Source organism: Callithrix jacchus, chromosome 2, assembly GCF_049354715.1.
Source record: "Callithrix jacchus isolate 240 chromosome 2, calJac240_pri, whole genome shotgun sequence".
Taxonomy (NCBI): domain Eukaryota; kingdom Metazoa; phylum Chordata; class Mammalia; order Primates; family Cebidae; genus Callithrix; species Callithrix jacchus.
Window position 1 is genome coordinate 37326492 of NC_133503.1, and position 27759 is coordinate 37354250.

General features: G+C 51.2%; 2 protein-coding genes and 1 long non-coding RNA gene across 14 annotated transcripts in view; 1 reads left to right on the forward strand and 2 right to left on the reverse strand.

The window, feature by feature from the left end:
• The window catches only part of CTNNA1 (catenin alpha 1), a 251454-nt gene extending 249316 nt beyond the window's left edge, over positions 1-2138 (forward strand). For all 9 annotated transcript variants that reach the window (XM_054252519.2, XM_054252518.2, XM_008985629.6 and 6 more), the window contains one exon: positions 955-2138. In XM_054252519.2, the coding sequence (XP_054108494.1) occupies positions 955-1242 (288 nt within the window). In that variant the 3' untranslated portion in view covers positions 1243-2138. The remainder of the gene's footprint in view (positions 1-954) is intronic.
• Positions 2139-8132: 5994 nt separating this feature from the next.
• LOC144580846 (uncharacterized) lies at positions 8133-11439 on the reverse strand. Its single transcript, XR_013531054.1, has 2 exons — positions 11230-11439; positions 8133-10579 (listed from the first exon to the last, which is right to left on the reverse strand). It is a non-coding gene; the product is annotated as an uncharacterized LOC144580846 (long non-coding RNA).
• A 2424-nt stretch (positions 11440-13863) lies between these two features.
• The window catches only part of SIL1 (SIL1 nucleotide exchange factor), a 243705-nt gene continuing 229809 nt past the window's right edge, over positions 13864-27759 (reverse strand). For all 4 annotated transcript variants that reach the window (XM_035285917.3, XM_078360555.1, XM_008985639.5 and 1 more), the window contains exons 8-10: positions 19104-19200; positions 18502-18666; positions 13864-14346 (exon numbers count right to left, since the gene is read on the reverse strand). In XM_035285917.3, coding sequence (XP_035141808.1) covers positions 13990-14346; positions 18502-18666; positions 19104-19200 — 619 coding nt within the window. In that variant the 3' untranslated portion in view covers positions 13864-13989. The remainder of the gene's footprint in view (positions 14347-18501; positions 18667-19103; positions 19201-27759) is intronic.

The window sequence follows — 27759 nt, forward strand, 5'->3', positions numbered from 1 at the left end:
CCCTGCACTGGGAAAGTGCACTGTGCAGAAACGCCAAGTACCGTCCCAGTCTCCGGAGGCCAAGGTGTGTCCATCTGCTCCCTGTAGAACTGTGATCATTGCAAGGGCTGAAAGGCTGGCTGCCTCCCCTTTCTGGCCACTCACTGGCAAAGAATTTTTTTTTAATCTTCCTTTGGGGCCGGGCACAGTGGCTCACACCTGTAATCGCAGCACTTCGGGAGGCTAAGGCAGGTGGATCCGTTGAGGTCAGGAGTCCGAGACCAGCCTGGCCAACCTGGCAAAACCCCGTCTCTACTAAAAATACAAAAATTAGCCAGGTTTGGTGGCAGGTGCCTGTAGTTCCAACCACTCAGGAGGCTGAGGCACAAGAATTGCTTGATCCTAGGAGGCGAAGTGAACCGAGATTGTACCACTGAGCTCCAGCCTGGTTTGACAAAGACTCTGTCTCAAAACAAAACAAAACAGAAAAAAAAAACCTTCCTTTTCTTCCCCCAGAGAGGAATTAAGAATAGACACAGACAGGATGCTTTCTCAGAAGCCCGTTAGAGTGCTTGAGGTGAAGGGCTTTTGAGAAAGCATCCTCCCTTTCTCATTTTACCAGGTCACAGTTCTGGGGCCTTTCTCACCACGGGCAGGGGAAAGAAGTAGTTTGCTGAGTATACTAGGGTCCACCAAGCCCCCATGGCTTTTAATCCCATTGAATCATCTGCTTGGGGTCAACCAACTGGAGCCCCGTTCCCTAGAGACAGGGACATTCACCATAAATGTCTTACGGGTCCGAGGGCAGGCGCTTCCAGGCTGTTTAGACAAGAGCAGCCATTGAGGGTGTAGTTCTCTGCGACCCACCCAGGCCCTGGTCTTGCTGAGGAGGGGGGCTCCCCTTCAGACACGGCCCACCTCTGTCCATGGGCTAGAGGTCAGGCCTGTGCTCCTCACCACCCATCTGTCTCGTAGGTGGACAGCGCCATGTCCCTGATCCAGGCAGCCAAGAACTTGATGAATGCCGTGGTCCAGACCGTGAAGGCATCTTACGTCGCCTCTACCAAATACCAAAAGTCGCAGGGTATGGCTTCCCTCAACCTTCCTGCTGTGTCATGGAAGATGAAGGCACCAGAGAAAAAGCCCTTGGTGAAGAGAGAGAAACAGGATGAGACACAAACCAAGATTAAACGGGCATCTCAAAAGAAGCACGTGAACCCAGTGCAGGCCCTCAGTGAGTTCAAAGCCATGGACAGCATCTAGGTCTGCCCCACCCCTTGGTGCTCCTGAAGATAAGTCACTGTTCGTCACTCACATGAATTTGATGAATACAACACTGATGTTAGATTCCACAGGGAAAGGGGCAGACGGTGAACCAGTCCAGGTGGTGAATTTTCCAAGGACATACTTATGTTTAAGTTGATTAAAAATGCTTTTAGAATGCATTTAGCTATATATTTTTTATCACTTAAATAAAAGAATTCCATAACCAAAGAGAATCCCACATGAAGTTGTTAGTAATGCTCTGACCAAGCCCTGATGCCCATTCTCTTGGTGGCGGCATTAGGGTTTGAGAAGGGAATTTTTTGGCTCAACCTCAGTTAAGAGGGTGCAGTCGAGACAGCTTGACTGCTTTTAAATGACCAAAGATGACCTTTGGTAAGCAACCTGGGCATCTTAGGAAGCAGTCCGTGGAGAATGAATCTTCTCAGAAAGGTCTTTAGAGGGACAAACTTGGTAAAACATAATGTACCATGAAAAAAACTGATTACTCTCTTTATGACATGAAATGAGAATTTTAAATGCATGGTTACAATTACTAATGTATGCTGCTGCAGGACATTAATAAAGTTGCTTTTTTGCAGGCTAGAGTGTCGTGATGCCATACTCAGAACACACCTTTTTCCCCTTTCTTCCAGCTTCAAATGCAAATTCATCATCAGGCTCACTTCTAATAATTGGAATGTTTGCTGCCTTGGGCTTGCAGCAGAAAAGCCTGATAAAATAGTGTTTGCTTAGGCAGTAAGTTAGACTTTACCTCATTTGTGATTACTAGAGTGATTACTTTAACTACAAGGCATAATTTACTATTTAAATTTTATGAATTTGAATGTTTTTTACACTAACTTTTCCCAATAAAGTCCACTATGAAACCATGACATCTAAGAGGCTAAAGTTGTCTTCTCTGCCTTCAAGCCATGGATTTGCCCATAGCATCTGTGGTGCTCTGGGCCCTCCGAGTGTCCCTGTCTCCCAGGATGGTGTTCCCCGGGGAGGGAGACTGTGACCGTGGCTGTAGGCTGCGTGGCTTGTGCCAGCCCATGGAGGTGGGCCATGCCCCTGCCCTATTGAATGCCACACCCTGCACCCCCACCTTGGGAATTCACATGTCCATTCCTCAAGGTTCAAGTCACAACTTCAGGGGCGTCCCTGTCTTCATTATAGATATCCCCTCTCCTGTGTCCTTCCTGTCAGCACACACCAGGCTGTAATGATAGCGGTCTTTGAGATGAAAACCTCCTTACCCATGATCCTTTCCAGCTGGCATCCCCATCCTAAAAAAGGTTCCCTAAAGATTGCTGTTGTGAGTTTATCTCCTTCCTCACTTCCATCCCCTCTGCCATTGCTCCCTCCACCTCCCCTCATCAAGGTGACTGCCTTCCACGCTGCCAGCCACCTACTCTTCTGAGATCTCACCATGCAAGCGACCCAGGGAGGAGGAGAACTACTATTCAGTCGGCTTCCGAGAGCCCCGCTCAGGTTCTACCTTCCTTACTGGGGCTCCATCTCCTTTCCTGGGTCTGAGAGGTGGTGTCTGTGCCCTCCATCCTGAGCTCAGCCAGACTCCTGGCTGTGAAGACATCCAAATGCCGACTTCACCCTAGAGCCTGGCTTTTATAACTGGCTGCTCTATTACGCTCCACTTGGATGTCTAATGAGTCTCTCAGACTTGACCTGTCCAAACTGCTTTTGCCCTCTATACTCGCCAGCACCCACCCCACACCCTCCCTACTGTTTTCCCCACATCCACTGCCAGTCCCCTCCTTCCTCTCACCAAATGCCTAAAAACCAAAATTCTGAGGCGGTTCCATAGCGCAATGGACTTCTAGTGATGAGAAATCAAAGTTCTGGTCTTTAAGATGTATGCACAATTTAACTGTTACCGCCTGGCCTAAGCCATCGTGCTGTTAGTTACTGCTGTGTAGCAAGTTGCAGCTAAAGCGACCTCACACGACTCCTGAAGGTCAGGAATCTTTGAGCAGCTCAGCTGGTTCTGACTCGGAGTCTCATGAAGTTGTGGCCAAGATGCCACCTAAGGCTGCCGAATCTGAAGGCTGGACTGGGCGAAGATTTTCTTCCAGGCTCACTCGCATGGTTATTGGCAGAAGGCCTCAGTTCCACACCACATGGCCTGTTCCACAGAGTAGCTCTCAGCATGGTAGCTGGCTTCCCCAGAGCGGTGATCTGCGAGCCTCAGCCAGATGGAAGCCACAGTGTTCCCTTAAAACCTGACATGGAGAGTGATTCCCCATCATGTCTCTTCTCTGTGGCTAGATCAAGGGTGGTCCACCGTGGGAGGAGATGACAACGCTGCCTGCCAGTGTCCCCCACAGCCAAGCAGTCCCTGTAAGGGGTCAGGCCCAGGCCATTCCGAGCTCACTCAGACCTTCCAGTGGCTTCCATATCCCTCAGTAAAAGCCAAAATCCTAAAGGCCTCTTGCCTGCCCTGGCCTCTTCTCTCACCATTCTCTGCCATCCTGCTTCTGTCCCTGAAGTTCTTGAACATGCCAAGCACATCCTGCCTTGGCCTTCGTGCCTGTGGTTCCTGGCCTGAAATCCACTTCCCTGGGACCCCTGTGCAGGCTTTAGCATTTCCTTCCAGTCTCAAGACACCTTATCAAAAAGGATTCTGACAGGCCAAGTGCAGTGACTCATGCCTTTAGTCCCAGCGCTTGGGAAGGCCAAGGTGGGAGGATGGCTTGAGCCCAGAAGTTCAAGACCTGCCAGGGCAACATGGCAAAACTTCCTCTCTTTAAAAAAAAAAGGCCATTTATGTATCGCTTAAAGTCTTCCCTTGAGCCACAAGGAGAAAGCAGCCCACACCATCCCTTGCTCCCTGGGCCCCTCCACCCTCTGTCAAGGCTTGCAGCACTCCAGCACCAGCCCTCACCAGACTGACCTTTGGGGAACAGCCAGTGTTGGCTCTGCCTATCCTCATCAGCAGCAAAGGGCCTGACATGTGCTTAACAGAAAGTAGTTGAACAATGCGGACCATTATTGATTTAAACCAACCCATCAGAAGGTGTTGGAGGGCAAAAAGCTGGCAAATGAGGAGGCGCCGGAGTCCTGGAGAGCCAAGGCTGAGGCTCAGAGGCCCTGCCCTGAAATCCTGACCCTCTCACCTCACAGACCATAGCGGGGCCAAGCAGGAGAGGACCTGCCTGTGCGTGTGGGGCATACAGGGTCTTCATGCAGCCTCCGGTGTGCTCAGTGTTGCCCCTCTGCCATCTGCAAAGGGGACCACTTCCCCTCTGCATCCTGGCACTTCTCATTCAGGATGGGCCCCTGCTCTCAGCAGTCTTGTTGACGCCTCTTCAGATGAGACCTGGGGGAACAGAGCCAAGGACCAAAGCCGATTCCCAGATCCCTCCACCCCAGTGTGCCTCCCCAGCCTGACTTCTCAGACCTGCTCCCAACTCCTGCACTCAGTGAGCCTGCAGCCCCAGCTCTCCTATGGCTGGCAGTACCCATGCCTCTCCCAAGATGACTCTGCCCTGGTCCCTGCCCCTCAGCACCCTGCAGGGGTTCCTGTGCCCCCCCATACCACACCGTCACAGCCCACACAGTTCACTCTCAGCCTTCATCCTCACAGCTTCCAGCTCCAGCCTGTTCCACCCTCCTCCCAGGACAAGGCCACCTCCCCACGAAGCCAGAGAGAAGGAACTGCCATGTGCTGGGCACTCAGAGCCTACATCCAGCCTTTACCCTAATCAGTCACCCCATTTCATCTGTGCAACCCAAGAGGTGTCAGCGTCATTGTTGCACCTCCGGCTGCACAGCTAAAGTGACTCGGGGAGGTGAAGCCACATGGCCACAAGTGGCCCGGCAAATGGCTTAGGCTTTGAGATGCACTTCCTCGAGGGCCCCAGCTTTGGGCCATCCCTCCTGGACCCTCTGAGTAACAGTGATGCCGATGGCCACTCCCTCCCCGGTCACAGCTTCTCTAGAGTCCTATGGTTCCCTGCCCTTCATCAGCGCGTGTCCCTCATCTCCTTTACCAGCTCCCCCTCATGGCCCCTGACACAGGTGGCTCCAGGGCTCCCACTTGGGTCCTCCTCTCCATGTCCAGTGACGCCCAGCAGAGGCTTGCCGGTCAATGTTGAGCCACCGGCTCTCCAGGGTGGGTCTGGGGAGGATGTGAACACAAGCACATCTGTGCATTTGGAAAACACCAGACCGCTGTAAAGGAATCACAGCACACCACCGTGCACAAAAGAAAGTCACACAGGACTCTTAACTGGGAATCCCAGCCAGCCAGTTGATTCCCACAGAACGCTTTCATTGATTTTTGCGAGACTCTCGCATCCATGGCCAACCTAGGGTTGTAACTGAACAAACGAGACTAGTTCCAACAGGAATGCTGCTTGACAGGTGTGTTTACCTTAAGGAGTAAATGAAACAACAAAAACTTACATTGGACTGACAAGCCTTCTTTGCTGAGTCAGATAATAGTTGTTAAATACTTTAAGACAATTTCTTCCATTTTTTTGTGTGCTACTGATGATGTAACTGCTATGGGTAACACACATGTACATTTAATCGGCATTATTAACATTTACATTTAATTGGCATTATCAACATTTTCTTCATCACTTTAAGCATTTTCTTCATCACTTTAAGTCTTGACAATCAACAAATTCAGCTTTGATCTGTCGTGTTTCCCAATTTCCATGGTTAAATGCTCCCACCACATCAGATTTCAAGCCGCAGGCTGAACGTGGAGTTGGGCAGAGAAGCGGCCTTCTACCCAGACATGAGGAATGACTGCAGTAAAATGTCATTAGGATTACAACTTAGGTGAAAATTTACATGCAGTAAAATCCACTCTTTCTGGTGTGTAATTCCATGAGTTTTGACAAATGCCGTCCTGTAACCACCAACACAAGGAAGACAGAACAATTCCACCACCCCTCCCCCAGGATTCCCCGGCGCTATGCTGGTATCATCAAAACATTCCCCAATCCTAAGTCCTAGCAACACCCTTCCCTATCATTTTGCCTTTTCTAGAATGTACATAAGTGGAATAACACAGTATGTGGCCTTTTGGGTCTGGCTGCATATGGCAAGGTGCATTTCCATAAGCACAGCTTCAAAATGTATGCAGATTGCTGTGTGCCTCACTGGCTGGCTCCTTCCAGCCAGTTCTGGGTCATGCTCCATGTAAGGGTGCATCACAGTTTATCCATTCCCCAGATAAGAGACACTTGAGTTGTTTCCAGTTTTTTATATTTTTTACAAATAAAGCTGATATAAGCATTGACACACAGGTTTTCACATGAACACTGACATTTGCTTATCTTTTTTTTTGAGATGGAGTCTCGCTCTGTTGCCCAGGCTGGAGGAGTGCAGTGGCGCAATCTCTGTTCATTGCAACCTCTGCCTCCCTGGTTCAAGTGATTTTCCTGCCTCAGCTTCCCAAGTAACTGGGACTATAGGTGCCTGCCACCAGGCCTGGCTCATTATTTTTAATTTTTTTTATTTTTAGTAGAGACAGGGTTTTTCCATGTTGGCCAGGCTGGTTTGGAACTCCTGACCTCAAGTGGTCCACCCATCTCAGCCTCCCAAAGTGTTAGGATTACAGGCGTGAGCCACCGCACCCGGCCTGGAAAGCCATATTTTTAAAAATGGGCCTTGACCTATTCATGGTACCTCACATCTTAAACAAAATTTAACTCAAGATCAATCAGAAACCTAAATGTAAAATTATAAAACTCTTAGAAGAAGACAGAAATCATTGTGACTTTGGAGTTAGGCAGAGTTCTTAGAGACAACACCAAAGTCACCATTCATAAAATTAAAAAATTGATAAATTGGACTTCATTAAAGTAAAAACCTCTGTGAAAGAAACTTAATAAAAAGATAAGTTACAAACAGGGAGAACATATTTGTAAATCGCATATCTGACAAATGACTTGTGTCCAGAAAATGAACAGAACTCTCAAAATTCATAAGAAAACAGTCAACCCAACAAAAAATTAGGCAAAAAGATTCGATGTCTGTAGTCCCAGCTACTTGGGAGGCTGAGGCAGGAGGATTACTTGAGCCTGGGGGACGGAGGTTGCAGTAGGCCGAGATCACACCACTGTACTCCAGCCTGGATGGCAGAGCGAGACTCTCGAAACAAAAAAAAAAAGAGGCTGTCCAATGGCTGCGGTACCATTTACTGAAAAAAACCACCTTTTCTCCACTGAATTGCTTTTGCATGTTTGTCAAAAATCAATTAACTCTATCTGGGTCTGGCCAATGTCACACTGTGTTCTTTCAGCTTTGTATCAGCGAGTGTCAACCCTCCAACTTTGTCCTTTTTTTTTTTTTTTTTTTTTTTTTTGAGTTGGAGTTTTGGTTGTTGCCCAGGCTTGAGTACAATGGCACAGTCTCAGCTCCCTGCAACCTCCCAGGTTCAAGGGATTCTCCTGCCTCAGCCTCCTGAGTAGCTGGGATAACAGGTGCCCACCACCATGCCCAGCTAATTTTTGTGTTTTTAGTAGACAGGGTTTCACCATGTTGGCCAGACTGGTCTTGAACTCCGGTCCTCAGGTGATCTGCCTGCCTCGGCTTCCCAAAGTGCTGGGATTATAGGCGTGAGCCACCACGCCCAACCCTTGTTCTTTTTCAAAATTGTTTTAGCTGTTCTTGTTCCTTTGTGTTTGCATATAAATTTTCAAATGAGACTCCTGATACATAAAGACATCCTACTGGGATTGCATTGAATCTAGAGATCAGTTTTGTGGGGACCAACATCATTAACAATGTTGAGTCTTCAACTCACGAACTCAGTACAATTCACTTATTTAGATCTTCTGTGATTTATTTCATCAGGATTTCATAATTTTTAGCATAAAATCCTGTACATATTTCATTTTTTCAGTTGATTTTTGTACACTGACCTTGTATCCTATGACTTTGCTAAAGTCATTAGCTAGGTCTGTGAGATTTTTTTTTACAGAATGTCATTGGATTTTCTACATTGATAATCATCTGTGAAGAGGGACAATTCTATTTCTTCTTTTCCAATCTGTATGCTTTATATTTCATTTTCTTGCCTCCAGGCACAGCCCAGATCTTCTAGTACAATGTTGAAAAGAAGTCAGGAGAGTAGGCATTCTGCCTATTTTCCAGTCTAAGGGGGAAGGAATTCAGGCTTTCACCCTTAAGTTTGATGTTAGACATAGGTTTTTATGTGGTTTCTGTTCATGAGGTTAAGGAAATTCCCTTCTGTTCCAATTTGCTGAGAGTTTTTATTATGGGTACTTAATATTTGTCTACATCTGTTGAGATGATGGTGTCGCCTTTTCTTCTTCAGTCTGTTAATATGATGAACTGATTGAACTAGCCTTGCATTCCCAGGGTAAACTCCATTTGGTTATATTATCCTTTTATATATTGACACATTCAATTTGTCAATATTTTGTTGAGGATTTTTGTAGAGACTTTAGAAAAATCTAAAGTCTTTCCCACAGTCTCCAGGATTTCCGTCACCATTACCTCCCTAATCTTGTTGATTACAAGGTATATTGGCCTATAGGGTATTTTTCTTGAAATATCTTTGTCTAGTATTGGTGTCTAGGCAATGCTGGCCTCATGAAGTAAGTTTGCAAGTGTTTTATTCTATTTTTTGAAGGAGATTATATAAAATTGGTATTAGTTGGTAGAATTTGCTAGTGAAACCATATGGGTCTGGAATTTTCTTTGTGGAAAGGTTTTAAACAATTTCTTTAGTAAGTTTAGGGCTACACAGGTTATCTATTTTTGAAAGGGCTTTAACAGCTTGTGTTAGGCAGAAGAATGGCTCCCAGAGATGCCCACACCCTAATTCCTGGGCCTGCGCATGTGTTATGTTACATGGCAGAAAGCAAATCCAGGTTGCAGATGGCACTGAGGTTGTTAATTGGCTGATTTTAAGACAGGAAGATTATTCTGGATCATCTGGGTGGGCCCAATGTAATAACAGGGTCCTTAAAAGTGGTAGAGGCAGAAGAGGAGGTCAGAATGGTGCAATATGAGAAGAGCTTTACTTGCTTTTTTGGCTTTGAAGACAGAGGAAGGCCTAGGTGCCAAGGAGTATAGGTAGCCCCTCACAGGTGGGTAGGCAAGGGATGGACCTCACCCAGAAAGGAGTACAGCCCTGTGACACCCAGATTTTTGCCATGTGAGAACCGGGCAGACTTCTAACCTACAGAACTGTAAGAAAATCAACTGGGGATGGATGATTTAAGACACCAAGCTCATGGTCATTTGTTAGCATAGGCAGAGGCCAAGTTTCTCAAGGAATTGGTCCATGATTTCTTCTAAGTTGTCACTGATTTGACAAGGTATTTATTTAGAGTTGTTGGTAATACTCAATGTTCACAGAGCCCACAGTGACACCCACTTTTCATCCGTGAGGCTGCTGATTTGTGTCTTCTCTCTTTTTCAAAGGACCATCTTTCAATTTCATTGATTTTTCTCTAGTTTTACTGTCTTCAATTTTACTGGTTTCCACTCTTTATTGTTTCCTTTTCTTCTGCTTCCTTTGTTTTAATTTGCTCTTCTTTTACTAGTTTTTAAAAGTTACCTTTGCTTTCTTGGTGTTACTTAACTGTATGCTTGCATCATTTAATTTTAATCATGGCTGTTTAACAACCAGCCGCCACATCCCGAGAACCCTGGGGCTCCCTTGTGTGAGGTTCCCAGGCCCAGTCAGTCCCCACCAGCCTCTCCCTCAGCTCCAGGCTGTCCGCTGCTGCCAGGCAGCACTCCCACTTGAATGTTCTGCTGACAGCTCAGTATAAACGTAAACAAATGGGGTCCACCACAAAGCCCCTTCGCTCCCCTACTCTCCGAGCCTCCCGCTCTGGTGCCACGTGAAGCTGCCTCCTTGACTCCTCCCTACACTCTGCACCCCGGCGACGGAGCCCCTGAGCTTGGCCTCAGTGCCATCTGGAGTCTGCACACTTCCCACAGTCCTGTCTTCACCCTGCCCACATCCTTGTCTACCCACCCCCTGGATGCTGCCCTGGGCTCCCTGCCCCCTCCTAGCCCCTGTGTCTTCTATTCTCACTGCAACAATAGGAAAAGGTGGGGCTGGGCACAAGGGCTTACACCTGGAGGCTGAGGCAGCAGGATCACTTGAGCCCAGGAGATCAAGTCAAGCCTGGAAAACACAGGGAGACCCCAACAAAAAATTTTAAAAATTAGCCAGGCGTGGAGACGCGCACCTGTGGTCCCAGCTACTTTGGAGGCTGAGGTGGGAGGATCACTTGAGCCTAGGAGGTCGAGGCTGCAGTGAGCTGTGGTCACACTGTTGCATTCTAGCCTGAGTGACAAAATGAGACCCTGTCTTAAAAAAAAAAAAGTAGTTTACATCAGGTCTCTCCTCTGCACACAACTCACAACAGTCCCACCTCAAAGAAAAAACCCAGGTCCCTTCCACAGCCTCCCCAGGCAGCCCTCTCCCTTGCCAACTCCCCCCTCCCATGTGCTCTGCCAGCTCCGGGCCTGGCTCTCGTGGCTCTTCCTAAAGCACTTCGGCCTGTCCCTGCAGGACCTCTGCCTCTGCTATCCCTTGTCTACAAATCACCCCCATGGCTTGTGCTCCTGTGTCTGGCTCCTCCTCAGAGGCCTTCCCCACCACTGAGGGGAAACAGCAGCCCCTGCCCCTCTTCCCTCCCCACTGGGCTCCACCTTCCCAGCCCGGCCCTCCCCAGTGCGTGCATATTTGTCATGGTCCAGCTCTCTTCCCTCCAGTCCTCCCACTCACTGCCCTAGAGCAGTGCCTGGCTCCCAGTACCCAACCAGATTTGTTGAACAAATGAATGAAAGGGCAGCAGCCCAGAGATCGCCTCAACGCCTCCCTTACTTCCGCTCTGCTAGGCTGAGGGCACAGCCCTGCACAGGGCTGACAAGCTGCCGGAGGAGCCCACAAAGGGGACCCCTCCCGTCCCCTGACCCACACAGCTCCACCTTGGGCCATTCAACCCCTCAGCTCACCACTTCGTCCGGCAACACTGCCACTCTCTCTGGCCTTCCCATATCTTCCCAAGGCCGGAGCCCTCATCCTGCCTTTCCTGACTGCTACTCCCGCAGCCTGCAGGGCTCAGCCTGGCCATCACCAGCTCTGGGAGGCCTTCGGTGGCCTCAGCCACCTTAGCAGCCTTCTCAGCTCCAACTCCTGACACACACGACCGTGCAACAGCCACACTGTGAATGAAAGAAAAACAAGTAAACTCATAAAACCACGGCTGCCAAGGGAAGGGTAAGGACCTAGGCCCACCAACCTCCCTGCCATCCTCCTACACTAGGGCCTGGGTCAGCCCAGCCCAGGAGCAGGGACCCAGTAATCACCCAGGACCTGTGGGTGTCAGCCTGCACAGCTCTCAGCCCATCCCAAGACAGGGAGGAGAGAAAAGCAGGCTCCAGTCCCACAGGAGGCCATGCCTCCCGCATCGCCATTCCCTGCCACACTTCCAGCCCCAGTCACACTCCTTGACCACAGTTCCCAGGATGGCACCCAAAGGGAAGGCAGAGAATGAATCAGGAGTGGACAGGCAGTGATGATCAGGAGAACAGGCAGTGATGAATCAGGGGGTAGAGCCAGAACCCCCACAAGCAGCCCAAGCCCAGATCCTTCTCCCCAGTCGCCCCACTGCCTTCTCCCCAGAGTGTCTGCTTAACGGTCCAGGACGAACCTGGATGAGGCCAAGGAGGAGAGAGACTGTGGCCCCAACTCTCATCCCTGATGCTCTATGTGTGTCAGGGGCAGAGTGCATGTGGTCCCACCTTCCGGGCCTCAGGCTCAGCAGCTGGTCCAGCCCCTCCCTGCAGCCCTGGGTTCCCAGTCCTCAGTCCCAGAAATTCCCTCAAGAGCAACTTGGCCCAAAGCCTCCCTATGCTTTACAGAATTGTTGCTGAGGGCAGCACAGCTGGGAGCAGAGGGGACACTGGGGACCGCAGCTAGGCCCCTACTAGTTGCACTTCTCCCATGGGGACCCTTTCCACACCCTGGGCCAGAGCCAGGGTCACAGAGGCCTCAAGGGCCAGCCTGGTCCTGACACAGCCCAGCGCCTGGCTTGGCCTCCCTGCCACGCCCCACACTCTCACCTGTCCTCTGTTCCCATGGCCCAGCCTTGGCCTGAGCCAGGCACTGGCACCTCCTGTCTGAACCTTGCCCTGTCGTGGCCACACATGCCTGGCCATCTCTCCTGGTCCTCCCTCCACCGCCTGTCAATTCAACATTGTCCTGTTCTAGGCGCCATTCAAGCCTCCCACAGCACCATCAGCACCACGAGCCCACCTCTGCCCCCTCAAGCGGATCACTTAGCCTCTCTGAGTCACGATTTCCTCATCTGTAAAATCTACTTGGAAGGCTCCTGTGAGGCTGTGAAGGCAGCAGGTACCCAACAGCTGGCAGACTGCAAGTCTGACCCACTCTGCCCAAGCCCTGAGGCTTCCTGCCCTGGGGAAGCTGTTACTCTCGTGTCAGCCTGGGCTCCTGCTTCCTGCCTGCCCCGCTGGGAGGGGCCCCGTGTAGGCCACAGCTCTTCTCTGAGCTTCCTGGGTGTCGTGTTGTGGCAGGAGGCGAGCAGGAGAGGAGCTGAGAAGAGCCAGGTGGCCAAGCAAAGGGACTGCAGGGAAGGCCACCCACTGACCCTATGGTTTTCTGGGCCTCAGTTTGCCCTCAGCTCAGTAAAACTGAGATTTCTACAGGCAAAGCCTTGAGCCAGGGAGAGGAGAGAGTCCTGCCCCAGATTGGCCCTCCCTACTTTACCACCTGGAGGCAGGAGCGGCTGGCTGGGCCCACAGGAGCGAGCCTCTGGTACACTGGGAAAGCCGAGAAACAAACACAACAGAACTCAAATCTGAAAAGCCCAGAGCCTGGGTTGCCATGGCAACCTGCAGCCAGCTCCACCTGGCTCTCTGCCAGCCTGGGTAGGGGCCGGGACTCGCCAGGCACGGCTGCTCCCACCTCTGAGGCCTCCTCCTTGGGCTTGGTCCAGCTTCTACTTGGACACAGGAGCAGAACAAGGCCACAGAGAGGCACCTCTGCCCTGTCAGGTCGGCTGGGCAGATCTGGGCTCCCACTGCCAGCTTTCTCCTAGAGTAAAGCCCAGCCCCTGAGCCTCCAGAGTCCAGCACCTCCCAGCACCCTGCCCAGCACCACACTCAGCATCTATTGCTCCAGCAGCCGCCAAGCCTATCAGCTGCCTGAGTCACCACAATACCCCTGCATATGGAGAGGCCTTGGGCTCCCGCCAGGTCAGTGGCCTCTAAGCTGTTACATGGGCACCGGCAGAGGGACAGTGAGATGATTTCCTGCCTTTCCTCACAGCTGGGTACCAGCACTAGGGTGGCATCTCACATGACTTTTCTCCTTAGTGTCACTCCCTATGACAGATGAGGAAACAAGTTCAGAGCAATTAAGTGACTTCTCAAGGTCACAGAGCTTCTACGTGGTAAGCCGCAGAGGCTTGGAACTCCCAGGCCCAGGCCCCTGCCCTGGATCCTGTTCCTGGATGCCCTGGGCTGAGCCCTGCACATCACCAAGGCCTATCACCCACCCACTCTCCTGACCTCCCGGCCACAGGGTTGTGCCCGGTCTACACAGACACACAGCAGACAGAGGACGGCCTTCAGGTTTCCATTTAATGGCCAAGCCAGCACTGCCAAGATGTCTTCCTGCCTGAGGAGCCCACCCATGCTGGCATCCCTCAGCCTCACTAGCGGCATCCCAGTCCAGTCGTGGTGTGGGCCTCATCTCAGCTCCTTCAGCAAGCTGTCCACAGAGCCCAGCAGCTCCCGGAAGTAGCCTTCGTCCTCACCGTCCTGCAGCTCCAGACTGGCCAGCACCTGGTACTCAGCCTGCAGGCTGGCCAGCGTCCTGCTGAGCTGGGGGTCCTGACGGTAGCGGTCCTGGCAGGTGGCCAGGAGGACACCCAGCGTCTGCAGCACCTTTTCACGGGCATCATGCTCAGGCAGTGCCAGGAGATGGGCTGTGATCTCACACCAGCCCTGTTCCCGCAGGCCTGGCAGGAGGTGCACCTGGCGATACTGCTGCAGCTTCTCTGGGGATGTCTCCTGGGTCAGCTCGGCCTCCTCCTCGGCAAACATCTGCCATCCGCCACAGCCGGGTGCCAGGTGGGGTGGGGGTGGGGAAGAGAACACATGGGAGCTGTTAGCTCACACCTTGCCAGCTCTGCCTTTCAGACACGAAGGCGAGGCTGACCCCTGAGGGCCACATCTTTCTCCAGCTCCAAGTCTGACTCTATCCATTCATCCATCCACCAACAAAAACATCTGTGCAGGGCTAAGTACTGGAGAAACCAAGATGGAGACAGTCTAGCCCTCAAGACACTTAGGGTCTAATAGGAGAACACAAATGTACTGAATAATTCCCAAAGAGCATGATATGTTTAATATCCCAGTGCAGACAAGCTGGCTTTAAATTCCTGCTCCATGGCTGAATGACCATGGCTGGCAGGCAGTGACCCTAAGACCCAACACCATCACCTCCTAAGTGGAGAAACCAGAGCCCCCCATGCATGTTGGGAGGATGCCATGGAATGATGAACGTGCAGCTGCTGTCCAGCACACCATGCACACTCCACCAACGGGAGCTTGCGTATCAAGTACTGCTACGCGTGTCCCTCCACAAATGTTAGCCACGCCAGCATCGCCTTCTCTCCCATCACCACCATCTCTACCACTACAAGTCCTCTGAGGACAGACTGCTGCTGCCGGAGGCTGGAGCACAGAGGAGACTGATGTGGCCCCAAGTCTGCAGGGTGATGGGAGTCACCCAAGTGGATGGGGGAGAGGGCCATCCACACACGGGGGCCACTGAAGGCCTGGGCCGCCTTGTGTTTGAAGAATGTCAGGTTGTTCTGGTGGACAGGCATGGGGCCTGATGGCCAGGATGGAACCCAGAACACACAGAGCCCTCGGTGCCCCTCCAAGGAGGTGGCCTTTATGCTGCTGGCCTGGGGAGCTGAAGTAAGTCTGGGCTGGGAGTTGCACACTCAGCCTGCCTGGAAAGTGCAGAAGCCCAGCTCCATCAGCAGAACACGGTGGGAGCCAATCCTGCCGGGCTGTCAGCAGTGGGAAAGGCAATGCTTGAAATCTGACAGGCAGGCGGGTTACCTGAAGGTCAGAGGTAGAGGGTCGGGAGGGGGCAGAGATCACCCATGCAGCTGTACGAAACGTGCCTGTGGAGAGGAAGAAGCAATGCTTGCCCTCACCCCAGGGGAGAGTGAAGCAAGGGGAAGACAAGCCAGGCAAGAGGGACGCCCAGGAGAAGACAGGGCCAGAGGACACCTGGTGCCTCCTGTGGCAGAAGGAAACTGTAGGGCTGACTGGAGCTGGCAGAGGAAGCTGGGGAGGGGTGCGGTCCTGCATCCTGGGACAGGAAAGGCTGAGACAGACCCAGTGGTCCTTTCCTACTCCACCCCTCAGTCCTGCCAGCTTCACCCCCAAAACACATCCCAATCCTGTCAGCTCCGCCTTCACCACTCCACCCCCTGTGTGCTGAGGTCCACTGCCTCTCGCTCCCACCTCTCCTCCAGCCCCCAAACCCTCACAACCTGGCACTGCAGGTGATAAAGATGAAATCAATCCCTTCCCTGGGACTGTGAGGCTCCGCAGGCTCCGCCCCTGCTGTGCCCGGCCTGGACGCACTCACACCCATTCCTGTCACTCTAACTCTCCCCCGGGGCCTCTGGAGGCACAGCTCCCACTCCCAGGTGCACCCCCGCATCGCCCCACTCACTCCACAGCTCCCTGCACACCTCAGCACCACTGACCGGCCTCCCCTGACTGGTCTCCTCTGCTTACATGCTGCTGTGGTTTGAATGTGTTCCATAACAGTTAAAAAAGCTGGGAATTAAGCTTCCAAGGCAGCAGTGTTGAGAGGAGGTGCCCAGGTCAAGAGGGCAGGGGGCTCCTTATCGGAGAGCAGTTGTTATTCTAGAAAGCAAGCCTAGCCCGGCGTGCTTTTCTCCACACGTGCTCTTGCCCCCTCACCTTCCACAATGTTACGATGGGGCACAAAGGCACCCACTCATCCTTGGACTTCCCAGCCTCCCGAATCATGAGCCGAAAATGCCTTTTCTTTATACATGATCCAGTCCAGGGTATTCTATTAAAGCAGCAGCAGACTGACTACGGCACACGCTCCAGGGAATTCTCTGACAAACATCCGCCCGAAAGCCCGGGACCACAGGGACTGCAGACTATTTCCCCAGCACCCAGCACAGCAGACAGCACAGTTGGGCAGGGTTCCCCTGCAGCCCTTCAGCTCCTCTGATGCACCAGAGGCCATGGAATCCAAACCCCAGATAGACATCTCACCACTGCAGAAGCCCAGATGCCAGGGCCAGGTCTCTCAGGAGAGGCCGGGTCACAGGCCAAGGCACATATGAGGATACCCGGGGGCCTGGCAGACCCCAGCCCTGAGAGGGGTGTCACTACCCATGGGAATTCCACATTCCCCAGGTGTCATGATGACATGTTACAGTGATCCCATGGAGCTGCACGGTGCCCGTCCATCATGGTGGACCGCTCAAATTCCTCCACCTTCAGGCAGCTCTGGACCCACCCCTAGTTGGGCTAGGTCTTCACTGTTTTCTAAGAGCTGCAAGAAGCTGGACTTAGTGGCACACACCTATAATTCCAATACTTTGGGAAGCTGAGGCAGGATCGCTTGAGCCTAGGAGTTCAAGACCAGCCTGAGCAACATAGTGATACCCTGTGTACAAAAAATGAACAAAACTGGCCAGGCATGGTGGCATGGGCCTGTAATCCCAGCTACTTGTGGGGCTGAGGTAGAAGGATCACTTGAGTCTGGGAGGTGGAGGTTGCAGTGAGCCAGGATCGCGCCACTGTACTCCAGCCTGTGTGACAGAGCAAGACCCTGTCTCCACTCCAAAAAAAAAAAAGAAAAGAAAGAAAAACAGGAATCACAAGAACAGATAAGCCCTGACTGCCTCAACCAGAGTACAGTCTGTCCTAAATCTCTCTGGATGAAACTCATCCACTGTCCTCTCTGAAAGAAGAGGGCTGTTTCTGTGCTGTTTGTAGAGATGCCGATCCTTCCCTCCCCAGTCACATCAGCACCCCGAAGGTTCCAGAGGCAGGCTCTCGGAGCCGGTGCCTTGGGGCAGCCTTGGTGAGCCTGCCTGGTGGCAGTGTGGTAGCCATGGGTCACTGCCATAGTGCCCAGGATGCCAGGGCTGGGGGCAGCAGAGACACACACCCAAGACACCACAAAACAAAGACCAGTTTCCCGTGGGAAATGTCCAGCCAGCCTACATGTCCTTCTCCAAGCCCACTGGCCCACTCCCAGAACGTGAACTGTGCCCAGGCCTTATTAACTGGATCTGAGCACCACATGGCTGCCTGCTGTTCTAAGAAACTGGATATCTGCAGCTTCTACAAAAGGAGACAGAGCAAGAGGTAAGACAGGCAGAGAGTGGCAGAGAGCTAGGAAGAGACAGTGAGGGACAGAGCAAGGCAGCCACAGCCAAGCTGACCCTCTGCCAGGGAGAAAAGGCCTGCGGGAGGCATGTGCAGAGCAGGGTGAGGGCCCAGCCTCCACCATTTGGCAGCAGTTCCAGCGGCTGCGCAGCCCTGCCCCACTAGTCGGCATGCGGCTGCTCTGGGGAGCCTGAGGCCTGAGAGAGGCGACTGAGAAAGCCCTGCCAATGCTCTCTACAGCAGCTGAATTAGGAATCTAGGCCTGGCTGGTTTTCCTCTCTCCACCTTAATTAAGACACTTCGCAAGCTTGCAGAGAGGGATGGGCACCAAGTCTCCTTCAGGGTGGTAAGAGACTGGATTCCTGGTAAGAGACTGGATTCTCAAGGGCAGCTGCTTTGAGGCCCTGCCCGGAACCAAAGTCCCCAGAGAAGAGGAGGCACCTCCAGGACTCTACGATCCGCAGAGTCAGCACCATTTGGAGGAGCTCTGGGCTCCTGCATTGGCTCAAGACAGCTGCCCCATCCCTCAGCCTTTTGTCCCCTGGAGGCCTGGTCCTGCCTGGTCCCGCCTAGTCCCAGGCTTGCCTCATGCTGAGCCCTCTGCCTGCACACTTGGCCATGACCACGGCCAGCAGGGCCGCCTCCCTCTCCTCATCAGCCTTCAGGTTCTGGCTTAGCCACCACATCCATAGGACATCCTCCCTTGTGTCCCCACTCTCTTCTATCCATCTGTCCATCCGTCCGGAAGCACACACAAAGCAAATGAGAGCAGACCAGGCAGGCCTGGGCACGCACCTTCTCCGTGACCAGGTCGTAGAGCAGCGTGATCACACGCACGGCCAGCACCTCTGTGCCCTTCTCCTGCACCAGGCTCCTCAGGACCTGCAGCCCTCCCAGCTTCAGGAACTGCCGCTGGGCATAGGGGAAGTGGCGCAGCAGGGAGCACAGCGCAAACAGGACCTGGGGGCAGATCCAGGGGCAGGTGAGAGGCCAAACAAGTGGTACCTGCCCCGAGGCCCAGGGAAGGCAGCCAGAGGTGCCCCAACCTAGTGCTCATTCCTCCCAGCCCCACCCAACACCTCAGGTATAGCTACACCCCAGAACCCAGGACTGAGGCCAGGAGGGACTCAGGCACCTTCAACATTATCAAGTGGGTAAATGGCAGGGTGGGAGGCCAGGAGTAGGGCCCAAGGCCGTACCACGGGAGCTGCCCCCAGGCCTCTGGACACCTCGGCACACTATCACCTGCTTTAGTTGAGTGTGACCTCTCCCCCATGCTACCCAGCAGATGATGCTCAGGCCCCCCAGGTGACATGCACAGCCTGAACAGGGACTCTTTCCTTTCAGGCCCACAGGTGTCCTGGGGGCCGGGCAGGAGGAAGGGCGTGGAAACACACCTTCTTCTTTGCTGTGAGTGGCTGCTCCGTGGCCAGGATTACCAGCAGCTTCTGTAGGGCTCCCCCTTCGATGGCCTCCACCTGGACTTTGGGATTGCTGGGGAAGAAGCATAGGAAAGCGTGAGCACCCTGCCCAGCCCAGGGATCAGGTGGTGAGGGAACTGAGCCCACGCCAGCCATCCCACGGGAGAAACAGGAACAATGGAGGTTCCCAATTCGGGCAAGTCGAACTCAGCCTGGGAAACAAAGACCATCTGGCACAGACCCATGTGGGAACAGTGGCCCATGCACAGATGACAGGGCTAAAGGCTCCCATGCCAGCCCCCACTCCCCAGCAGCCAAGGGGTTGGAGCCGGCTGGGAAGGTGAATCACCTCTACTACTTTAAAGACAGCTCAATGCCAAAGGCACTCCTTCAGCGTCCTCCCGTCCTCCCATAGGAAGCCAGTGCCGGATGGTCCTTCTCCATGACCCCAGACACATCACACACTGGAGCAATTACTAATGGGTCTGTTTCCCTCTGGGTCTGACGCCCCAAGGCCAGGGCCCCATTCCTCTCTTCTCCTGGGTCGGTACTCAGACCGCACATAGAAAATGCTTGTGGGAGAAAGCAAGAAGAAAGTGCAAGAGACAGGAGCCTCTGAATACCTAGGCAGATCCTAAAACAGGACAACACAAAGCCTCCCACTGGGCTCCCACTCTACAACAGCAGCTACTGTCAGCTTCTCTGTCTCGGTATTCTCAGCCCTCAGCACAGAGCCTGCCACCTCATAGGTCCTTGGACAGTAGGAAATGAATGAATGAATGAGTGAATGAATGAACAAATGAAGAAACAAACACGGGTACACCACCTGAACATACCAACAAATAAGCCACACCAAAGTACTCAAACCCTGAGCTGCCTCTGGAACTCCTCTCCCCTTTCTTGCCTAGAGAAACAGTGATGTGATTAAAACATTTCAGGCCCAGAACTCCCAGATGAAGGGATGGGGGGGCCTGGTGGGGGCCCCCATCAGGGCAGGGTGCCAGGCAGGGGACATGGCTGGGATCCCTTGCAGGATACCCCTTTGCAGGCTCCTTGCTTTTCAATATCACATTAAGGATCAATTAAGGAGCAAATGCCAAGCACAGGGACCAGATGGTCAGGCCAGGCCTCTTCTCGCAGCAGCCTACTGCGAGGCCAGAGAGAAGAGAGGGGACACAAAAACCTGAGGCCAGCAGCAAGTGAAAAGGGACAGGCCAGCAGTCAGATGGTGGCTGTCACACCCACCCAAATAACTGGCAAAGGATGCTGCAGTCTACCAAAGTCACCAGTGCCTCTGGCTGCCTGACCTTAGCATGACCACAAGCTCCTGGAGACCCCAAAAGCACCTGTTCCTCCTAACTCCCAATGCTTCTGGCCAGGGGTCACTCATGGGATCCTTGAGAGTGAGCTAGGGTATAAGGAAACACAAGACAAATTAGAAGGAGCTGGCTCCAGAAAAGACAGTGTGCCACCGCACAGGAGAGAGCTCAACACACAGCAGGTGTGCCCCCAAAGCCAGCCGAATGGAATGAAGATAGCTCCCCACTTCTATTCCAACCAGGAGCCAGCTTCGAGGTCCACAGCAGACCCAGCACACTGAGCCAGCTTCCTAAAGGGAAAGGCTCCTTTGTACCATGTGTCACTCTGTAGCCTCTCAGCCAGAAAGGAAGTACAGGGTGGGTGCCAGCCTGTCCCACAGCAACTCCACCCTTGTGTCTGCAGAGCAGCCTGGAGATGGGCCAGAGTCTCTGGGGAAGGAGGCTGACAGCTCCTCTCCAGATAGGCAGGCAGGCGCTGGCTCGGGGGGCCTGGGAGCCGAGCTGTTCCCCTGCCCCCTGACTTGAGACAGGCAGCTGCTTAATCAAAGCATGAGCTAATTAGGGCTGTCTCTGCCATCATGTGCCTAAGGAACGTTTACCTATGACAGGAGGGTCCAGAAAGAGAAGACGACCATGCTGAGAGATTCACATAAACATCAAATGCTGCCTCCCGAAGTGGGGCTGTGACATCTGACACTGCATCAGCCTGTGGGAACACTGCCGAGGAGTCCCATCCCTCATGGCCTTCAGAGCAACAGAGACAAGGCCCTCCAAAGACAGCACAAAGCTCATCACTGCACCCCATCATTGCAGCCCCAGTTAATTACTGGGGCTGGACTACCAGAGCCCTTCCACTTTCTGCACTGGGACCAGGGCAAAGAGAAGTCCCTTCTTCAAGGAAGGCTGATGTGGCCCAAGAGCCACCCACACCAAGCCAGCAGCAGCCCAGTCCCACTCACCCTGCCTCCCTCAGGCAGGCTCCTCCCACCTCGTAGGAAAGAACAGAGCTCCAACAAGGGAGAAGTAAATCGGAAGTCTGGCCTTTTGTAAATTGCTGAAATCAAGTTCATAAGGCAATAAATTCACATTTTTACCCACAGCCAAGTCTGTGGGTAGAGCCAGACCATGGGCCAAACCTGGGCTGTGACAGTGCATGGCCTTGGCAGCCCTGGGCCCATGCCCTGCCTGGCCTCTTCAGGTGATCAGCTTAAATGAGGTGCCCAAGGAACCTTGGGAACTCTGGGCCCTATCCCAGTGTTCCCGCAGCTTCTGGAGTTCCCTAAAAGGCCACCCTGTGAAGGCAAGGGGTTGGGGAAACACATCAGAGGAATAGGGGGAAGATGAGGCCTGTGCTTCCAGCTGCCTCTCAGTCCATCCAGCAGGGCCAGCAGAGCTGAAGGTTTCCTGAGCGATCTCCCCACAAGGGCAGAATCTGCTCCCAGAAACAGACCCACTCTCTGCAGGCAGCTCAGCCTTGGGCTCTAAATGCTCACAGCCTGTGGCTGAGGGTGGTAACTAACAAAATAGCTCAGAGTGAGGCCAGGGCCTGGAGGACCCTTGCTGGGAATCGCAGGAACAATGGCTGACAACCTTGGGCAAGCCACCACCTGTGCGGCAGAGCTAAGTCTACCTGTATTAAAGACAGAATAGCTAATGAATGCCAAAATGCCAGTGCCAGCCAATGCACTGTGGCCAAAAGACAATTACAGAAGAGGCCAGACCACATCCTGGAGAACACAGCTTTATTCAGCCCGGATGCCTCGAGCACATACACATATGCCAGCATCATCCTTCTCCAGCCTACGGATTCCAGACCAGAGCTGCAGCCCACCCCTTGAGGGGCCAACTCTGCTGGATGGAAGGTAGGTGTCCTGTCAGTTGGGGATCTGAGTGAGTTCAGATCACACACACACAAAACACAAACAGGTGGGGGCCTGGCACGCCTCAAAGTGACATCAGTGGCACTAGTGTGCTCAAAGTCAACAGAAGGATATTAAGGACGTAGCTCATCTCCGATGCGATAAATGAGAATAAACCTTGTTCAGGGCTAAGCCGGCTGGACTAAATAAATACCATTAGCACTTGGATTACTGGGATGTTCACAATCAGCAGGCAAGTCAGCTGTCTGTGTGCAGAGGGACGGCAGCAGCTGCTACTCTGTGAATCTTGCAGAGGGATGGGCTGGGGGTGGGGTGTGTTGCAGAAATGGAAGTGATTGCATTTGCAAAAACCAGAGAGTTTGGGTCAGGGTGACAGCAATTCGGGTAATCAGCCAAGAGTCAGAGGTCATATTTTAGCTAACTGAAGCTAAGCGAGTGTCTGGGTAGAAGGGGACTGAAGGAGCGGACAGGGAGGGCAGGCCAGCTCAGCCAGGGGCCCAGGAGATTGCTGCCCAATGCACACCCAGGGGCTGCCTTCTCCACCCCTAGACTCAGGAGTGGCTACAGAATTTTCAGGCCCAAGTGCAATATGAAAATGTGGAGCCCTTTGTTCAAGAATTATCAGAAATTTCAAGACAGTGAGAACAGAGCATGAAGCCAAGCATGGGCCCTTCTGAGCGTGGGGTGCTGTGCCCCGCACGGTGGCAGGGCCGACAGGGTATGCACAGAGCTCCTGCTTCAGGGCCGACTGGCACAACAAGGGCTGAAAAGGAAGTCTGAATTTCTGGCAAGGAGAACTGGAAAAGGCAGAGCTCTAGGATGGGCATAAGTAAGAGTGACTGGTTAGATGGGAGCCAAGGAAATACTAAGATATAACTGAAGAGAGCTTCTGTGATTGAGACTGCCAGACCAAACCAGGATACCAGAGGCACAGCAGAGGGATGTGCTCACTCACGAGTCCTCGTGACATTTCTAAGTGCAACAAATACTCTTTTCATTCCCTTACAACAGGGAAAAACTACCACTTCTTGTCTGAAATGCCTCTGAGATGATGCCATGCACTGAGGGCAGAGGGCATGTCTCAGGGGTATGTGGGGCCAGGTGCAATCATTCACCTGATAGAGTGCAGACTCGCCTTCTGGCCCAGAGAGAAAGATCTCCTCTGGTGGCCCCACCTTGCTTATGCCCTCATGTGTAGCCTCCATCATCTGGGAAAGTAAGAATTTGCAGGATGTGTAATCCTGAAATAGGTGGGTTCAACAGACACCTATATTCGCCTGCTGTCCAGGGATGAGTCGGGTTAGGTAATCAATCAGTTAAGATATAAACAATTGGCCCAGCACGGTGGCTCATGCCTGTAATCCCAGGACTTTGGGAGGCTAAGGTGGGTGGATCACTTGAGGTCAGGAGTCAGAGACCAGACTAGCCAACATGGTGAAACTACTAAAAAGACAAAAATTAGCTGTGTGTGGTGGTGGGCACCTGTAATCCCAGCTACTTGGAAGGCTGAGGCAGGAGAATCGCTCGAACCCGGGAGGTAGAGGTTGCAGCGAGCCAAGGTCATGCCAATGCACACCAGCCTGGGCGACAGAGCAAGACTTCGTCTCAAACACACACACACACACACAAAACACAAACAGTTGCCGAACTGAATAAAAATGGAATAGGTTTAACAAAAAAAAAAAAAAAAAACAAACACAGGACAAATCTCCCACTGTAAAGTCAAGCTTCTAGGAGTAACAAAGCACCCCTCCAGCAACATGAACTGCACATCACTTGTGTGGTGGGATCTGAATGGTCTCAGGAGTTCCATCTGGACACTGGGGAAAGGCAGGGCTATCATCTGACTCCTTCATGTACATTCCCCAACTGGAAGCCACCCATGTAAGCAACTGTGAGATACTCACTCCTCACCACAGTAACAGCAGCTCATAAGAGGGTCTCTAGAACCTCTTGACAAACAGACACACACAAATACAGACATAATAATATGCCTTCCTCTGGGTAGATAAAGGGAGGGGCAGCAAAGCATCTCTCTGACGGATATCTGGTAGCTTTCCAACATAGCCCTGCATCACAATAACCTGGGACAGTTGATTTCCTGAAACCATTTCAGACTAGTGCTTTAAAAAATTACAGAAAATAGGCTAGGTGTGGTGGCTCATGCCTGTAATCCTAGCACTTTGACAGGCTAAGGCAAGAAGACTGCTTGGGTCTAGGAGTTTGAAACTAGCCTGGACAAGGTGGTAAAATCCCCGTCTCTATAAAAGTTAAAAAAAAAATAGCCAGGGATGGTGGCATGTGCCTATGGTCCCACCTACTCAGGAGGCTGAGGTAGGAGGATCACGTGCAGCCTGGGCAGCAGAGTGAGATTCTGTCTTTCTAAAGAAAAAAAAATTATAGAAAAGTAATTACACACAAAAAAATAACTTACTGAAAAGCTGCAAGAAGAGTAAGTAAACTCCCACCCAGATTCACCAATTTTGAACATTTACCACATCTGCTTTTTCGTTTTGTCTCTATTAATATTTACACAGATTTTCTGAAATATTTGGGAGTAACTGCAGATATGAAGGTCCTTTACCCCTAAACATATCAGTGTGTATTTCCTAAGAACATAACCAAAGTACAATTATCAAAATCAGGAAACTAACACTGACACAGTAATCTATAGATATTTATTCAGATTTTTGCCAACTGTCCCAATAATACTCCTTCCCCTCACCCCATCTTTTTAAAAAGCTTTTTTTTTTTTTTTTTTAAGATAGGGGTTCTCACGATATTGCCCAGGCTGGTCTTGAACTTCTGGCTTCAAGCAATCCTCCTGCCCCAGCCGCCTATAGTGTTGGGATTACAGGAGTGAGTCACTGCACAGAGTGCTCTCGATAATATTCTTTTTAGAAAAATAATTTTGATCCCATGTCCAATTTATGCCCACAGGATGTGCACAGCAGCATGTATCCTTGGTCTCCTTTCATCTGGAATGCTTCCTCAGTCTTTGTCTTTCATGACATGGACATTTATGTAGAATGTTTCTCAGTTTGGATTTGTCCAATGAGTTCTCATGGTCAGACCGAGGCTACGGCTTTGGCAGGAATACAGTGTTGTATCTTTCTCAGTGCATCATATAGGAGGGCAAGTGATGACCATAAGTACCACAATTGGATGTCTGCTTTGATTACTTGGTTATGGTGGTATCTGCCAGCTTTCTCTACTATAAGAATACTAATTGTTCCTCTGAAATTAGTATTTTGTGGGGAGACACTTTGAGATATAAAGACAGCCTATTCCTCATCAAAGTTTCATGCAGTCGTTTTGGCAATCATTGACAATTCTTGCTTAATTATCCCAGGTTAAGCATCTTAAGTCCAAAAATCTAAAATCCAAAATGCTCTAAAATCTGAAACTTTTTAGGCATCAACATGATGCTCAACAGAAATGTTCATTGGAACATTTTGGATTTTGGCTTTTTGGATCAGGGATGCTCAAGTGGTAAGTATATAATGCAAATACGCCAAAGACCAAAAAGAAAAAAAATCCAAAACACTTCTAGTCTCAAGCATCTCAGATAAGGGATGCTCAACCTGTACCACGATGTTTGTCAAACGATACTCAAACTCCTACTTTATCCTTCAAACTCCTATCTTTATTTTTCTTGCTTCTTTTTTTTTTTTTGCTGGCGCTCTACCTGGAAGAAGAGATTTTCCTTCTTTCCCATTTCTTCATTCATTCAATTATTGATATCGGTATCGATTCATAAATTCTTATTTAATCTATGGAATAGAATCCATTTCTATCATTTACTTCAATGCTCAAATTATCCTTAATCACCAGGCCTTTTCATGCCGGCTTCTGTGTCTCTTTAAAATGTTTTCATCACTTGTTGAGAGTATTTTCTTTCTCTTTTTTTTTTTTTTTGAGACAGAGTTTCACTCTTGTTACCCAGGCTGGAGTGCAATGGCGCGATCTCGGCTCACTGCAACCTCCTCCTCCTGGGTTCAGGCAATTCTCCTGCCTCAGCCTCCTGAGTAGCTGGGATTACAGGCACGCACCACCATGCCCAGCTAATTTTTTATATTTTTGTAGAGACAAGGTTTCACATGTTGACCAGGATGGTCTTGATCTCTTGACCTCGTGATCCACCTGCCTCGGCCTCCCAAAGTGCTGGGATTACAGGCATGAGCCACCACGCCCGGCCCGAGAGTATTTTCTTACCATCCGGCACAAGATGTTCTTGTATAAGATATTGCTCTTTTCCTATGCCAGCCATGAAATCAGCCATTTCTCCAAGGAACAACTGGAGCCCTTTTTGAAAAAATATATTCCAAGCCCTACCCTACATATACTAAATCATAATCTCAGAGAATGTGGCTCAAAAGACCTGATTTTTCATAAATGCCACCTGTGATTCCTATGTTCTTAGGACCAGCATTTGGGATAACTAGAGCCAATGCCCAACCTTTTATCCAGTACAGCATCTCTGGTAATTGGTGGCCCAGTACGTGAAAACTACATCATCAAACAAGGGGGCTTTCTGCTAGTTTAAAACTCCTCCAATTGACAGAAAAATATATTCTGACACTGAGCTGAAATCTGCCATCATGAAGCTTATACCCTCTGGTCCTAAGTCTACTCTCGAAGAAAGAAAGGGTTGCCTGATCCTGTCCTGACAGGTCAGCCCTTCTGAAGGTTAGGAGCAGCCAACCATGCAAAGAATGCTCCCTCACAACATGGCCTCACAGGATTCTGCAGTCATTCTTAGTGTGACTCTTGAAACCCTCCACTTTCCTAAAGCTCTATGGGATCTTGTTCCACTTACTTACAAATCCCTACAGAGGTGGTGCCCAAACCTATCTGGCCAACTCCCCACCCAGAGTCCAGTGGGCCTGGCTGCCTTTGCCCCAGGGCCACTCTGCCCTAATGCCTCAGGGCACCTCTAGGCTTTAAGAAGTAGCCTCACAGAGCTTACAGTGGCCTGCCTCAGTCAAATTCCTAGTCTGCTCACATAATCTTCTGATGAGTCAGGGATCCCCAACATGGCTCTGAACCCAAACACAGGGCTTCAATTTTATTCTTACTAATGAATAAATATGGTCAGGAGGCAAAATGCAAATTACAAATGGTATGGGGTGATATAACACCATACATTTATTTCTGGGTGGTGAGATTTTTGTTTCAAACAAGGAATCTGAATCACTTATAAATTAGAAGTTTAATAACAATAAAATTTAAAATGCCACTTGGCTACCTAGACCCTTCCTCCTAGCCTGTCACTGTTCTTTTGGATCCTCACTGTCACGTATCTCACATGGTTATCCCTTCCCAATTAGTGCCATCTGTTCCCACGTCTTCACATGAGAACCAGAATGCAGGTTACACAGGACAGAGTCTGCCACGAGCTCTTTGGCACATCACTATAGTGAAGGCTCTGGT